The sequence below is a fragment of the Condylura cristata genome, unplaced genomic scaffold (genome assembly GCF_000260355.1).
Source record: "Condylura cristata isolate star-nosed mole 26May11 unplaced genomic scaffold, ConCri1.0 scaffold00027, whole genome shotgun sequence".
Taxonomy (NCBI): Eukaryota; Metazoa; Chordata; class Mammalia; order Eulipotyphla; family Talpidae; genus Condylura; species Condylura cristata.
This window is the reverse complement of record NW_004567128.1, coordinates 10,268,418-10,282,148: the sequence shown is the minus strand read 5'-3', so window position 1 is coordinate 10,282,148 and position 13,731 is coordinate 10,268,418. Positions and strand designations below refer to the sequence as shown.

Below are 13,731 nucleotides of genomic sequence, written 5' to 3'. Positions count from 1 at the left end.
GGCCCGTGCCTCAGGACTATAAACTGTAAACATCACTGATACTCTCCAGTGGTTTAGTGTCCCCTCCTGCCCCAGCTCTCTTCTCTCTGCAGTAGCATTCCTAATCCACTTCCTTGAAACCTGACACCTATGGATCCTTTCCCAGTCCTGGGCTGATATAGGAAGACTAAGGGGCTTTAGTGGGGAGGAACCTAGGAAGGAGTTTTGGAAGTATACTCTGGCAAAGTCCTCTTCCCTGGATTTTGTTATGGAGACCAGGTAGATTTCATGGTGGTTCTTCCACGTCTTCTTGTCATGCCTTGGGAATTGGTGCAATTGCTGGAGGGGCAGTCCAAGAAAGTGGGGGTCCCTTGCTCCCCCATCCTTACAAAGATGCTGACGACAGCCCCTAGGAGTCTCACTGTCTTGCTTCTCCACACTCAGCTTCCAGCGACTCAGAAATGAGCATGCTGTGTGTCCACCAGAGACTAATGCTCCAGGGAAACAGGTTGTGTCTCTAGGAATGCACGTGCTCACCTCTGCCCATCCCAAGACAGTAGTTGGCCTTGTGACCTCGGCTTTCTGACGTCCAAGAAAATTCTTTGATTTTCAGTTTGTCTAAGTTTTTATATAAGGATGGTAGTGGCAGTTTCTAAGCTCGGTACATGTCAAAGCTGAAAATGAAAGTTCCCCCATAATCTGTACTGATTAAAATAGTACTTCAAGACTGTCAGATACCAGGGCCCATTCCTTATTCATTGACTACTGTATTTCAGAGGCAGTCTGGTATAGTTTTGTTTTGATTTTTTTTAAAGTGATGCTTTAGAAGCCAGACCTGGTTTTTTATCTGTTCTTTCCATTCAGACACTGGCTATTGAGCATGTGACAAGTGGCTAGGATAACTGAGATGAACTTCTAATTTTAGTTAATTTAAATTTAAATTAAATAGCCAAGAGTGGCTAGTGGCTTCTGAATTGGACAGTGCATATCTAAGGTTTGCAAATTGTAGAAAATGAAAAAACAACAACAACAAACTAAAGTATAGAAAATGGATGCTACTTTTTCCTTCTTGTTGGGTCATTCAAAGGAGATATAGACCAATGTATTAGCCTATGACCTGGGACTCTGAGGCCGTGTCAGAAAAACCTCAGTTAAGCTAAAATTAAAGATACTCACTGACTTCATAGGTACTTTTACAAAAGGAATGATGATGTGAAATGTGTATTGAGTGACAAGGGGTGTTATTTACCCCTGGGAGACCCCAGTAGCTTTCTTATGTTGCCTCAGACTGCATTCAGTGCAGATATTTTAAGATTTGCATGGCTCTAGGTACAACGAACTTTATAAGTCTGTTCACACAATTATCTCCATGTATCTTCCAGCCTTGTGATGGTATTGCTGAACCCATTTTATGGGTGAGGAAAATAGAGCCCCAGAGTGGTTGAGTGACTTAATCAAGGGCTCGTTAATGGTTCACAGCCTCAAATACAGAAATTTGGGGGCTCTAAGACAATACTTATTTCACGATACCAAAGCCAGTACATACAAACCTTTACCCCAGTTACCCCTCAGCTGTAATGGCACTGACGTAAAGGAGCATCTGCCAAGGTTCTTCCCATGGACACCTCACCTTTGGCAACCAAAAAGCTTGGTCGTTGTTTCAGAAATGCAGGTGGAGTTTCTATTTGTTTCTGCGGTGCCCTATGGTTTGAAGTGAGGGACGTTTCTGCAAAGGCAAATGGCGGGTGACCTGTGTGGGAGTCTTTGAAAGAGAAGAAGCTTTAGTAATCGCATGGTGATATTAGCAGTAGCAACCACAGTGTGTGTGTGTGTGTGTGGGGGTGTCATCTCCCTTCCTTCAAATCAGAGTGTCCTCGTCTTTCTCCTAAACTTGAGCACCTTCTCATACAAATCTGGTTTTCATATATACTTCCTAGCACACAGCTTCCACACCCTTGACATTTCCTAAGTATTGAGAGTGCTAGAAGTGTCTCAAGTTAATAAGCCACTTTTGGGTTGAGAATGGTGACTGGTTACCAGGAGAGCCAATCAGGTGCTTAGAAGGTTGGAGCTTCCACCTCTATCTACCCCTTACACACTTCCAGGCAGGGGAGAGGGGCTAGATTTCAAAAGCCAATGGCCAGTGAGTTAACTAATCATGTCTGAAGAATGAAGCCTTCATAAAAGACGAGAAGGAGGGAACTGTGGAGAAATTCTGGGTTGGTGAGCATGTGAGTGTGAAGATTTGGGAGCACACCAGGAAGAGGTTAGAAGCACCTAGTCTTTTCTTTATACCTTGCCTATTGTTTATTTGAACCCATTGTGCCATTTGTAATAAGTCAGTGAGCTAGTAAGTAAGTAGGCTTTTTGCATTCTCTGTGCTATATCAGTAAAGTAATCAAATGTGGGAAGGGGGTCCTGGGGACCTCTGACTTATAGCCAGTCAGTCAGAAGCAAAGATAATAATCTGGGCATGGGACGGGCACTTGAATTGTGTGGAGAGGATTGTGGGAATTTGCATCTGGAACAGCCTGGACTGGTAGCTGGCATCTGAGGTCAGGGGGAGGGGTTGGGAGACAGAGCTCTTTACTTGTGAGAGCAGATGCTATCCCTGCTGGGGTCTGGGAATTACTGGTTGAGATGCAGAAGCCTACTGACCCCCCCACTGGGAACTGGATCAAGAACCCAATATATACTATCAAAGTCTGATGATCCCTGAACCATCAGGGACAGTGTCTTGGGAAACTCTGAGAAATGCAAATTTTCACCCCTCCCTCAAGCTAACAGAATCAGAAACACTTCTAGGGGCTGGGAGTTGTGAGGTTAGAAATCAGTGTCTGGACTAGCCTGGCGGGGGATATCTGCTCCTGCTGGAGAACCACTACCTTAGATTATGGAGGCAACTTGCTCGCACTGAATAATTAGGGGTCCCAGAGCCCCTCGGGCCCACCACCCCCTGCTCTATCTGGGTCCTGCAGCAAGGCTTTAGGAGCCCATTAGGATGTAGAATCTCAGGGCTGCCGTCCTAAGCCTGAATCAGAAGGCACCTGTTAATAAAACTTCCAGGGAGTTCTGAAGCGTATTCCAATTTGAGAACTTCTAGTGCTCACTTCTGCTGAGGTTAGTTTGGTTTAAAGTATGTATGCACAGATAGGCAGAGGAATTTTCTTTGGTGGATTTGATTTCGATCCTAAATAATTACAGATTTCTTTTATAACCCTATAAAAAGAAAGTTTAGTAAGGGGAAGTGGGAAAATGGACTGACCTAGATGATTAAAATCTCCAGTCAGCAAAATTCTCCATTCCACAATTTCAAAGGGCTTTACGGTGATCACTGTGCCTGCTTCTTCTGATCTCTGGCAATCCTGAAGACACTCTTGCCTTTGAAGTGCCACAGATTTACTTATGTCGGCAAGATTTCCCAGGGAAACACTGTAGTCATGTAAATTAAGTGCAAGAGGAGAGTGATCAGCTCTCTCCTAAATTGCTGGAGAACCCTGTCTGGCAGGCCACGGTGCCAGGAGAGAACCTTGAGACGGAAGCCCACAGCCTGAGAGCTTTTCATCCCAGGGACACTCCCCTAGGCAGGAAGTGAAGGCGTCCTCTGTGTGCAACACCCTGTCAAGCACGAAGATGAGGTCTCCAGCCGGAGACACCGCCTTGAAGGGCTGGAGTGCCCTCTGTGCGCACCATCGACAGCTCCGCCTGCGAAGAATTTAGGAGCTGTGTGCTCAGCACAGGGATGGAGCCAATCATCTGTAACGCCTCAGATGGAGTCACTAAAGACCAACACATTGCCAGTCTGAGAATCGAGAATGCAGACTGAGCCCCCATCACTGTCTGTTGGATCAAGGGGAAAGGCCTACATGTGTGTTTGCTCCATAGGCAACAGTGGCTTTTCAAGACCTGGTCCATATGGGGAAATAAGAGTCGCTTTCGAAGTAAACAGCAACGATGACGACCCCCTTAGAGAGGATATCCCTTCATTACGTCACTGCATCCTCGCCCTCCGTGTGAAGGGGAACCATGCGTTCACAAGAAACCATCTTCTGGGTAGGTGAGGTGACACGTGTAGGTACCCTTCAGAGGAACTGGGGCTTAAGCTCAGCTTTCCTAACTGCAGTGCTGGTGTTCTGCTCACCACGATTCGATTTGTGCCTCGCTATGCGAGGTGCGTGCCATCCCCCCAACCCCAGCATCCACATCGCCAGAGCTCTTGCTATAAATTCAGAATTGCGGTTCCACCTCAGGCAGAATCAGGGTCTGCATTTTCGTGAGATGCCCAAGTGACCTGCACATGTTAGAAAGAGTCTAAGAACAATCAGTCTTTTCTCCGTGTGGCCACTGGCCTCCATACTAGCCCCAAATCAAAGGCAACCTGCAAACCCTCAAAATTAGGATACTAAGTATCACACACACTTTGAGCACCTATCAGGCCTTTTACAGCAGAGATGCTGTTTGTTTGAGACAGAAGGAATTGACAGAGCCTCCGTGTTTGATAGCTGTAGAGCATTTGATAGCTGTGGAGCAGGAGAGCCTGGTGGGAGAATGGGCCAAGGAATTTCACCTTCAGTGCTGAGAAATGAGCAGTTCTTAGTGTTTTTCTGAAGCTCACCAGAGAAGCAGAGCTACTGATTCTATACCAGTATCATTTTTTTTGGAGGGGGGTTCACCTTTAAGAACAAATCTGTGTTTTTGTGGGCTCTCTCTTAAGATGAGCAAAGCAACACAGAACGAGGACCTGTTGAACGCTGCTGCCAAGGCTGAGAAAACCACTTGTTTCTCTTTTTTACCCTTTAAACCTATCTCTTGTTTACATTTGCGTATGGTTGTGGCCCGTGTTTTGAGACTTTTTGTTGCAAATGAAGATGTGTAGGGAGGCACTGACTTTGAGGATATTTGTTGACAATCATGAGTGTTTCCTCTACCCTCCCAACGGGATTGGGCATCTAGAAGCTGAGGTCAGGTTTATGCCTTTGCAAACTGTACCTGGACTAGAGGAGATAGTCAAATGTTTGGTTTTCTAAGAATTTTCCTTCAGCTGATCCTGAAGCAGAATGGATGCTTATTGCTTGTAACAAGTTTGAAACCAGAAGTTGTCAAGGATGAAAAATGAAGACAGATCTAAAGAAGTCACATGGTCATGTTACCAGGCAAAATTCTCTTAGACCGAAATGAATCAGGAGGGAAGGAGAACATTTCCTTTCCTCCAGGCCAGCCACCAGTGGGAACTCCTTACACGCCTCCTGCACACCTGCGTGGCTGCAGGGGAGATGCGGGGAGGGCAGACATTGTTCCTGCTCTCAAAGAGCTTACGATCCTGCCCAAGGGTAACTATCGTGACACAGGGCAGCAGCTTATTTAATAGTGTGAATAAATATAGTTAAGTGCCAACGAACATGGGTAAAAAAAAAAATGTGGATGTGATTGAAAGCGAGATAGATTGAAGGATCAGAAGGAGCTGTGAGTCCAGGAAGGACTTAGAAAGTAGGAGGCATGTGAATTTTACCTTAAAGAGTGGGAATATTTTTAGGGAGAACAACAAAAGCAAATGGGTGGCAAGGGCTAAGGAAAGGGTGGACTTCTCTGGTATTCTTAAAGGATGAGGGGCTGGGTGCAGGCCATTAAAATGAGGTCCTGGCAGTGTGTACAGGCCCTGGCGTGACTCATCGTTACCACCATCCAGTGGCACAACTGAAAATGGCAGATGATTATTGAAGTCAAGAATAACTAAAGAGCTGTGCTGAGTTTGTTCTTGCCTCAGGGAGATGGAATCCTGGCCATCTTGTCCAGCGGAGGCATGAACACTCCACGAGGCACCTGGGCCATGTAGATAACTCCAGATGGCTGTAAATCTCAGGGCAGATGTCCCGGGCAGGGGCGGGGGGGGGTAGGTGTCACTCCCATATTCTGTTAGCACAGCTTGCCTCTGTGTGCCAGGCACTTACTTACTGCACCCTCAGCTCTTTGTCCAAAGCTTTTGTAAAACAACATCAACAAAAACAATCCTAATGTGAGGGTCTGTACAACAGTTGGAATCCGCTGGAGACTTATTTAAAACCTGTGGTGCAGTCAGTTCAACCAGTGATGGCTGGGGAGTTGGGGAGTAGGTAGGTGGCTTCTCCACCCGCAGTTGGGTTACCCCAGACACCTGCTCCATAGTGTCTCCCACAGTTCCCTAATGAGGCTGAGCACCGAGTGCCCACAGGGGGCACTGTCTTCACTGGCTCTGCCTGCTGTAGGTCACGTCTTCCTGGTGTCTTCCATATCGTCTCCCCCAAGATAACGGCTCCTACTCACATTCTCATCTCCCCTGTATCTAGAGACTAGAAGTTAAACCTAAAGGGGGAAGATGTAACAATTTTTTTTTAATTCCAGAAACAATATTCTCAAGAGCATTTCTTAGAGAGAGAGAATATAAAAATAGTCTCTGAGTCCCTCATTGCCACTTTTTTGGTTCATAATATGAATTCTGAAGTTGAAGGCAAGACATGTTATTCAGGGCTTCCCATATGAAATAGCAAGTGGTGTTGACTTCCACACCCCCCCCCCCCTTTATTTTTGTCTCTTAAAGGTTAGAGATTACTCACCTCCCCTGCTGGTCATTAAATCAGTCTGGCAGGATTCCTCGGAAGTTCTGCGGCCTCCTGGGCTTGAGGCCGCAGCACAGGCAGCCCGCAGACAGGCCTGCTTGCTGTGATGTGCCACCAAGCAGGTGACTTCAAAGGTCTGCTTCGAGCCTAGCTCAAGGATCACTTGGGGCTCATACTGAGCCCCAAAGTCAGGTACCAGATGGCGCCTCCTGCGGAGTCAAAGTTGATCAGCCCCTCAGCACCTCGCATCTCCCCACCTCCCTTGTGGAGGGCTGCTGCAAGCTTTCAGGGGAGAAACAAATCACTTCCAGCTCCCGTTTTCCTAAGGAGTTGGCAGGTCTATGCTTAACTGTTCTGCCAGGTGTGTAGGGCTGGTGACTCCAGACAGATCCAGTTTTTGTGTTAATTTAAAAAAGAATCATCTTTCCCTGACACTAATCTAGCATCTGTCAAGATCCCCAAAGTCATTATACAAGGGGCTTCCTCTCACACAATGGCTATATGTTTAAGTTTCACCTTAAATAGCTTGCCAAACCTTTGTCCCAAATGCTTATCTGCTTGGGGAAATCAAAGATCGCTCCCCACATCTGAACGAGCCAAGGGAGTGGGCATTTGCTGATGCCAGTCACAAATGAAGTATGCCTAAAAGCCAGCTGGCCCTGGAATGACGTGGGACCTGCATTATTCGTACGCCTCTAAAGGAGACTGGAAAGCCGTCTGGCTGAGGTCTCAAATTCTCCCTAGCGCAAAAATAAAGTGCAAAAACCACCCGCTGGCCCAGAAAATCCATGAAGGCTGTGCTCTCTCGGGCCTGGGCTTAATCATTTCTAGGAGTATCTGCGGCGAAGCGCACTCCCTAGAGACCCAACACCCTGGAGACTGGCCTGCCCACGGCATCATAGCACCTGTCAACAAACAGAGCACCTGACATGCTAAGAGCAGATTCCAGCCTGAGGTCTGTGGAGATGACTTGTGAGGTGCCTTCCAAGTGCAGGGGTCTTTGATCCCCTGTTGCTTGGACGCAGGCTCCTCTTTCATCATTTAACCTTTGGGAAGTCAGCAGCGGGACTAGGCAACGAAGTGTCGCCTCCTTGCAGGCCGCCACTCACTGTGGGGCTTCTCGTGTCAGAAACTCAGCCTAGTGGGGGAACTGCTACAGAATGAGGGGTGCGGCCTGCTGTGGTGGGCATGCTGACAGGTCTCAAGGCCGGTGTCCATTCAGCAGCTTTGCCATTCAAACAGTCGGGCTGTGTTCCCTTATTGTGTTTCTAGTGGTATTTAGACCACAGGCTGGTGGTACAGCAGAGAGCAAGGTAACTGCGGAAAGTTACACTGCAAAATCACGCCTCTGCCTGATTGCCCAAAAGGGTATCTCCTCGGAGGTGGTAACATTTGTTCTCAAAGTTCCTAAGATTTTGGATGTGAACTCTTCTCTGGCATTTTTTAATTTTACATCAACGCAAGTGAAAAAAACCCTAACCAAACAAGAGGCAGATACAAATGAGCACCTTCAAGCAGGGTATGGTACCAGATAATTCTTTGTAGTGGAGGGCTGTCCTGTGTGCATAAGAGATTTGACTGCCGCCCCAATTTCCACCCACTTAGTGCCAGCGGTACCCACCCCCTAGTTGTGGTGGCTGAAAATATCCCCAGCCACTGCCAAATGTCTCTTGGGGGCCACACTAACTCAGGTTATTTAACAGAATTAACTTCCTGAAATTACTCCAGTGTAAGAACTCCTTTATGTCAAGAAGCAAAGAGTAAATACTGTAGGCCTCCAGGGCCACATGCTATAGCTGCCCCATATTCCTTTTTGGTTTTGTTTTGTTACAATGTTTTAAAAATGTGAAAACTCATGGTAAACTCCAAAGTAGACAAGGAACTTGCTGATCCTTAGATTGTGGAGCTGATGGGGATTCCAGTGATGATTGAAAGTGCTGAGAGGCCACTATGAACACTTTGTGGAGGTTCCTGAAAATACTAAAAATGGAGCTACCATATGACCCAGTGATTTAACTCCTGAGAATCTACCTGAAGTATAAAGCAACATTAATTTGAAAGGAAACCTGCACTCCTGTGTTTACCGAAGCACTATTTACAATAGCTAAGCCATGGAAATAACTCAAGTGCCCCCAGACAGATAATTGGATCAAGAAGATATGGTCTGTATATACAGTGGACTACGACTCAGCCATCACAAAGAGAAACTCATGCCATTTGTGGCAACATGGATGAAGCTGGAAGAGATTATGCTAAGGCAATAAGGTAGAAGAAAAAAGAGAAATAACAGATGATTTTACTGATATGGGGAATGTAGAGAAAACAAATAAAGTGTTTAAGAGAAAACTTGCAAGCTGATCGTCGACTTGAGGTCTGGTGGGAGAGGGATCAAAAATGAGGGAGGGATGAGCATAAGGGACTGTGGTGATGGCTCAAGGGCGCTATAGTGGTGGGAGAGCTACAGGGACCACACCTGAAAGGAGAAGTCAAATATTGTACAAAAATAAGCAATGATGTAAGAATGAATAAAATTAACAAAATTTAAAAAATTCTACAAGGAAAGAATGCTGAGACTGTATTGGAAAAAACTGGGATCTTGATCCAGCTACTGGTTCTTCCCTAACCAAGAGTTAACAGATAGGTTGCCCTTCTTTGAAAGCCTTAAGTCAGTCAATCCAAGTTCAGTTCTAGTAATCGGGTTTTGCAACTCAATTCTACCTTATGTATTTAAATATAAAGTTTAAATAGGATAGAAAGTCAATCCTGAACAAAGTGAGATTCCCCAGCAAATGGAAGAATGTCTGCACAAGGATAGGAATTGTCCAAGGATAGGAAGTGTTCTATCCTTGGCTTGAAATAAAATAGCTCATGAAGCTCTGCTCCAGGAGAGACAATGTGTAGAGTAAATGGCCTAGCCGGTTTCAGAACGGAAGTAACTTTTGATAGGACTACAGAGGTTATCAAGGGAGAAAGAATGGTGTCCCGGAAAAAAGAGAAGCCTAGAAACAGCTTGTAAAATTGTAAATATAAAAAGGTCACTTTGAAAATACATCTTGAAATAGTTTCTATGGAACTTTTGTTAGCAATCACATAATGTCTGCATAAACTAGCACAGAGTCATCTGACAAGTATTTATTGAGCATCTACTGTGTGGGAAGGACTGTGAGGCCCTGGCGCTGACTCCTCCAGTAAACACCCCTCAAAGTCACTCCACTCAATCATGCAGAGAATTGTTTCCAGTAAAATAGTCTCTCTGTATATTGCTAATTACAAATCTCTTACCCTTTTATCGAAATGCTTTGGGGCATTCTATATGTGGATATTACTGAAACCAGACAGAATCAGTCTCAGGAAAATGTCTTTATGATCCACTTACTGCTGTTAGAACATCAGTAGGGATTGGTGTGAGACTTTGGTCAAATGTACATTTTTGTTGTCTAAGTGAAGTACATAGAATATCATTCAAGTAGCATGAGAGGCTGTGAGTGAAAATGAAAAGAGCACTGGGCTAGGAGTCAAAAAGCCTGGGTTCAGCTCTGGTTCTGTCCTTGCCTTCCTTCCAAGGACAAGTCAGCTAACTTCTAGGAAGCAGTCTTCTCCTCTGTAGTATAGATAGCGCACTCTTCCTGCCTCTGTGGTGGTGGTGGTGGTGGGGGTGGTGGTTACTGTACTTATTCCATATGTTCATAACTTGTAATGCACTCTAAAGTGCCTTTATTATATGGACTAGGCTAAGCTGTTTCTTCATTCCACATGGATGGTCCTGGAGCAAATACAGTAGCTGCCTTGGTCTCAGCCTAGCTCAGTTATCAATAAGACCTTCTTGTATTTCATTTTGGTGAAGAAATGTTATCAGAGAAAATATAAACGTATATGAGGCCCTTTCTTTGAAATCTGCTCTGAAACAAACATCATGGGTTTTGTTAAAATATAATGAGGTCAATTTAAGATTCAGAAATTAACGGTAGATCCCTTACCAACACCATCAGCCCCCACTCACTTCTGTCCCCCAGCCTATAGAGCAATCACTGCTAGGGAGTCACCCTCTGTAGCTGGACTCTGTGTTGCAGGATCAGTATGGCTATCCTGTCGCTCTCACGCGCAAGAACGCTCCTCCAAGTCAGATCAAGCTGGATTTTCAAGCATAGTTTGTTTTCTTTTCTCAGTGAACAATATAAAAACAAAACAACCCAGATCTTCATTTGTTGTCATCATCACCTTCCAGTCTGACCAGAAATGAATGGATGTGTGTCCCAAGGAGGATGCCCCTCACCGAACAGGCACATCCGCAGAGCTCCATGAGAGTAGGAGTCCCCCCCCCCCGCCCCCACGCCCCGGCTCGAGGCAGCACCTGCTCAGCTCAAGTGATTTCCTCTAGGGCCCTGAGAAAGCTTCCACTCCATGTCATGGTTGGTGAACTTAGTTTCAAGTGTGATGCCAGAAATCAGACAGGAGCAGGTTGGCATTGTGCACAATGTATGTCAGTGCCAGCCTCGATGCCAGCACGAGCATCTGAGCAAGGCTCTAAGGGGGAGATCGGGCACTCCAAAATTCTGAACACCTCTTGTAAGGGACAAGTCATCATCTCTTTAGTGGGAACGTGTCAGTGCTGGTTCCCGTACTTGACATCGCCATGACTACTGAAAAGCCATTTTCCAATCTGGGGGTTAGATGTAGAGAGAAAGATGGATATATATATATATATAAAACCAAAGGCAATTTCCTTGGTTTCCTGAGTCTGGCTTTTTATAAGCTGCACGAATTCATGTGAACAGAGAGCCAGCCATCAGCTGGAAGTGAGTACTGACCACAACTGGACTCAGTTTTGATTTTACCTTGACACCTAGGCTATGGAAAACCATCCCAGTTTTTAAAACAATTGTCTGGCAAGACCTCTTTGTCCCTTATACATCACAGCAGCCACCCCACCCCTCAATGCCCACTTTCTCTCAGAGCATGGGTTTCTGTCTTGGAGAGATCAAAATCAAATAGAGAAGCAACTGGGTTGAAGAGAAATCTGATGTGCCCGCAGTTGTCTCATTAACCTTGACAATGAATGTAACCCATTCACAGTGGCATTTATTGGGGGAGGGGGGTTAGTGGGAACATCACTGGGAGATACAAAGGGAAACATCATTTAGTAGATCATCTAGCAAGAGATGGGGCAGCTTTCCAACTGTCAGGACTGGTTAATTCTAGTTTCCTTAAGCCTGTGATGAAACTTCTACAGGTCTTTTTTTTTTTTTAAGACAGCATTTGGAATACTATTTATCTGTGTCAAAATATGTTCACTGAAATATGGGGTGGAAACCCTTCTATGTTAGAAGTATAATCCTGAGAAAAGCAAACTGCTTGGGATTAATGTTACTAAGGTTCTATGATGACAGAAGATGTGTGATGATGTGTGTGACATTAAAAATATCATGAGCCACCCAAAGTGGGAAGAAGGTCCTAATTTCATTGAGTGCCCTCATTACTAACTGCTGACTGATAATGTGTCAACAAATGGAGGGAAATAATATTGGAAAATTAGCTTCTCTAGGGATAAAGGGTTACCTGTAGAGGAAGAGAAGGAGAAAGAATTCCCCCAGGTTCACTGGCTGATTGCCCCAGGGGTAAACAAATTAGAAATCGAACTGCTCTCTACTCCCAGATCTGCATCAGAGACCCCCACAAGACCAGCACCTCTGGGCTCCAGAGCACCAGTTGGGACTGGTTCCTCTTAGCCCTCTGGGCTGGAGAACCTTAAGTAAACAAACCCCAGTCCCCACCAGGGACTATAATCCCCACCAGGGACCAAAAGCAACATTCTCACCTATTTGTGCTTTGCTCTCACTAGGTCTCTACTTTTCCATCCTTAGTCATCACTCCTTTGCTTTTCTAAGGAACTTCCTGAAAGTTATCGCCATTAACGTCACTTTTCGCAACAAATCCCCAGCCAACCTGTTTCACCAGAGTCATCCTCTAACCAGCAGCTGCTAGGTTTCCTGTGCTCTCTCTTCGGCCACGCAACCTGACTTCTGTCGTCCTCCCCCCAGCCTCGGCCCCTCACCCTCCGGCCCCAGATCACCCAAATAAAAGTGGATCAGTGGAATCCCTCTTTCCCCCAAAGAAGTTCTTGTATTTCTGAGAGAGGAACTACTGTGACAGGTGATGCGTCTGCCAATTCCGAGCCTCTCCTCCCCTCCTCCCCCGTAAGGCAGAGACGGCCACTCGCTCCCGGAGCGGGAGGCAGGGCAGCCCCTGTCCTTGCCGGAACCACACTTCTTTCGTGGTGGGGGCAAGACACGTCTCTCACCGGTCCGCTTTACGTTGTACTCGGTTCCCTCACGGCCCCTCAAGCAGCCTTTCCCCAAACACTCCGGGCCAGAACCAGGAAGGAAAAGGGGGGACGAGTGAAAGGGGTCTCTGAATTTCGCCCGCCCCCGCCCCCAGCATAGTATTTTGTTTTCAAGTAGCAGACTTTGCAGAATGGCTTTCTTCACCAGTTCTTCTCCTTCCTGGTCCACTTACCCCCAAACCTCCCAGCCCCCAAGACCACAGCAACCAAAACAAGCGCACCGACCACAGCACCCAGCACCGTGGCCGCCGCCGCCCCAACTGTTGCAGCAACTGCCGGGGTGGCGGCGATCGCGGCGAGGGCCGGCCAGGACCCGGACGCTCCTCTGCCCAGGAGACTGGGAGGCTCCGGGCCGTCGCCGAGGGGCGCGCGGTGCAGGGGAGCCCCTGCGGCAGCCGCCCGGGGTGAGAGAGGCGGCGCTGTCAGCCCGGACCCCCGCGCAGAGCCAGTCCAGCGTCGGCAGCCGGGCGACGGAGGCTGCCCGCGCCCGCCCCGCTCTCACCTTTAAGATCAGGTCTGTGTGATGCTGGTCCAGCATGTTGGCTTTCTGGAAGGAGGTGACGATGACCCGGCCGTAGCGCCCAGGGGTCTGCAGGTCCGAGTAGAGACGGTGCTTGGAGCGGTTGACCGGGAAGAGGCTGTTGACGAGATTGCGCTCGATCTTGGCGAGGCTGTGCTGGGGCGCCAGCAGGTGCTCCACGCTCTCCTCGACCTGGTAGCGGCTGAAGCTGGCGCCGAGCAGGATGGAGATGAGCACGGGCGCCGAGGCGAAGAAGACCGGGTGACTGGCAATGAAGTGGCCGAGCCGGGAGAAACACG

At 47.1% G+C, this 13,731-nt stretch overlaps 1 protein-coding gene across 1 annotated transcript in view; it reads right to left on the bottom strand.

Moving 5' to 3' along the window:
- PTCHD1 (patched domain containing 1) overlaps positions 1–13,725 on the bottom strand; it is a 46,336-nt gene extending 32,611 nt beyond the window's left edge. The window contains exon 1 of the mRNA XM_004689913.1: positions 13,415–13,725. Coding sequence (XP_004689970.1) covers positions 13,415–13,450 — 36 coding nt within the window. The 5' untranslated portion in view covers positions 13,451–13,725. The remainder of the gene's footprint in view (positions 1–13,414) is intronic.
- Between the last annotated feature and the right edge of the window lie 6 nt (positions 13,726–13,731).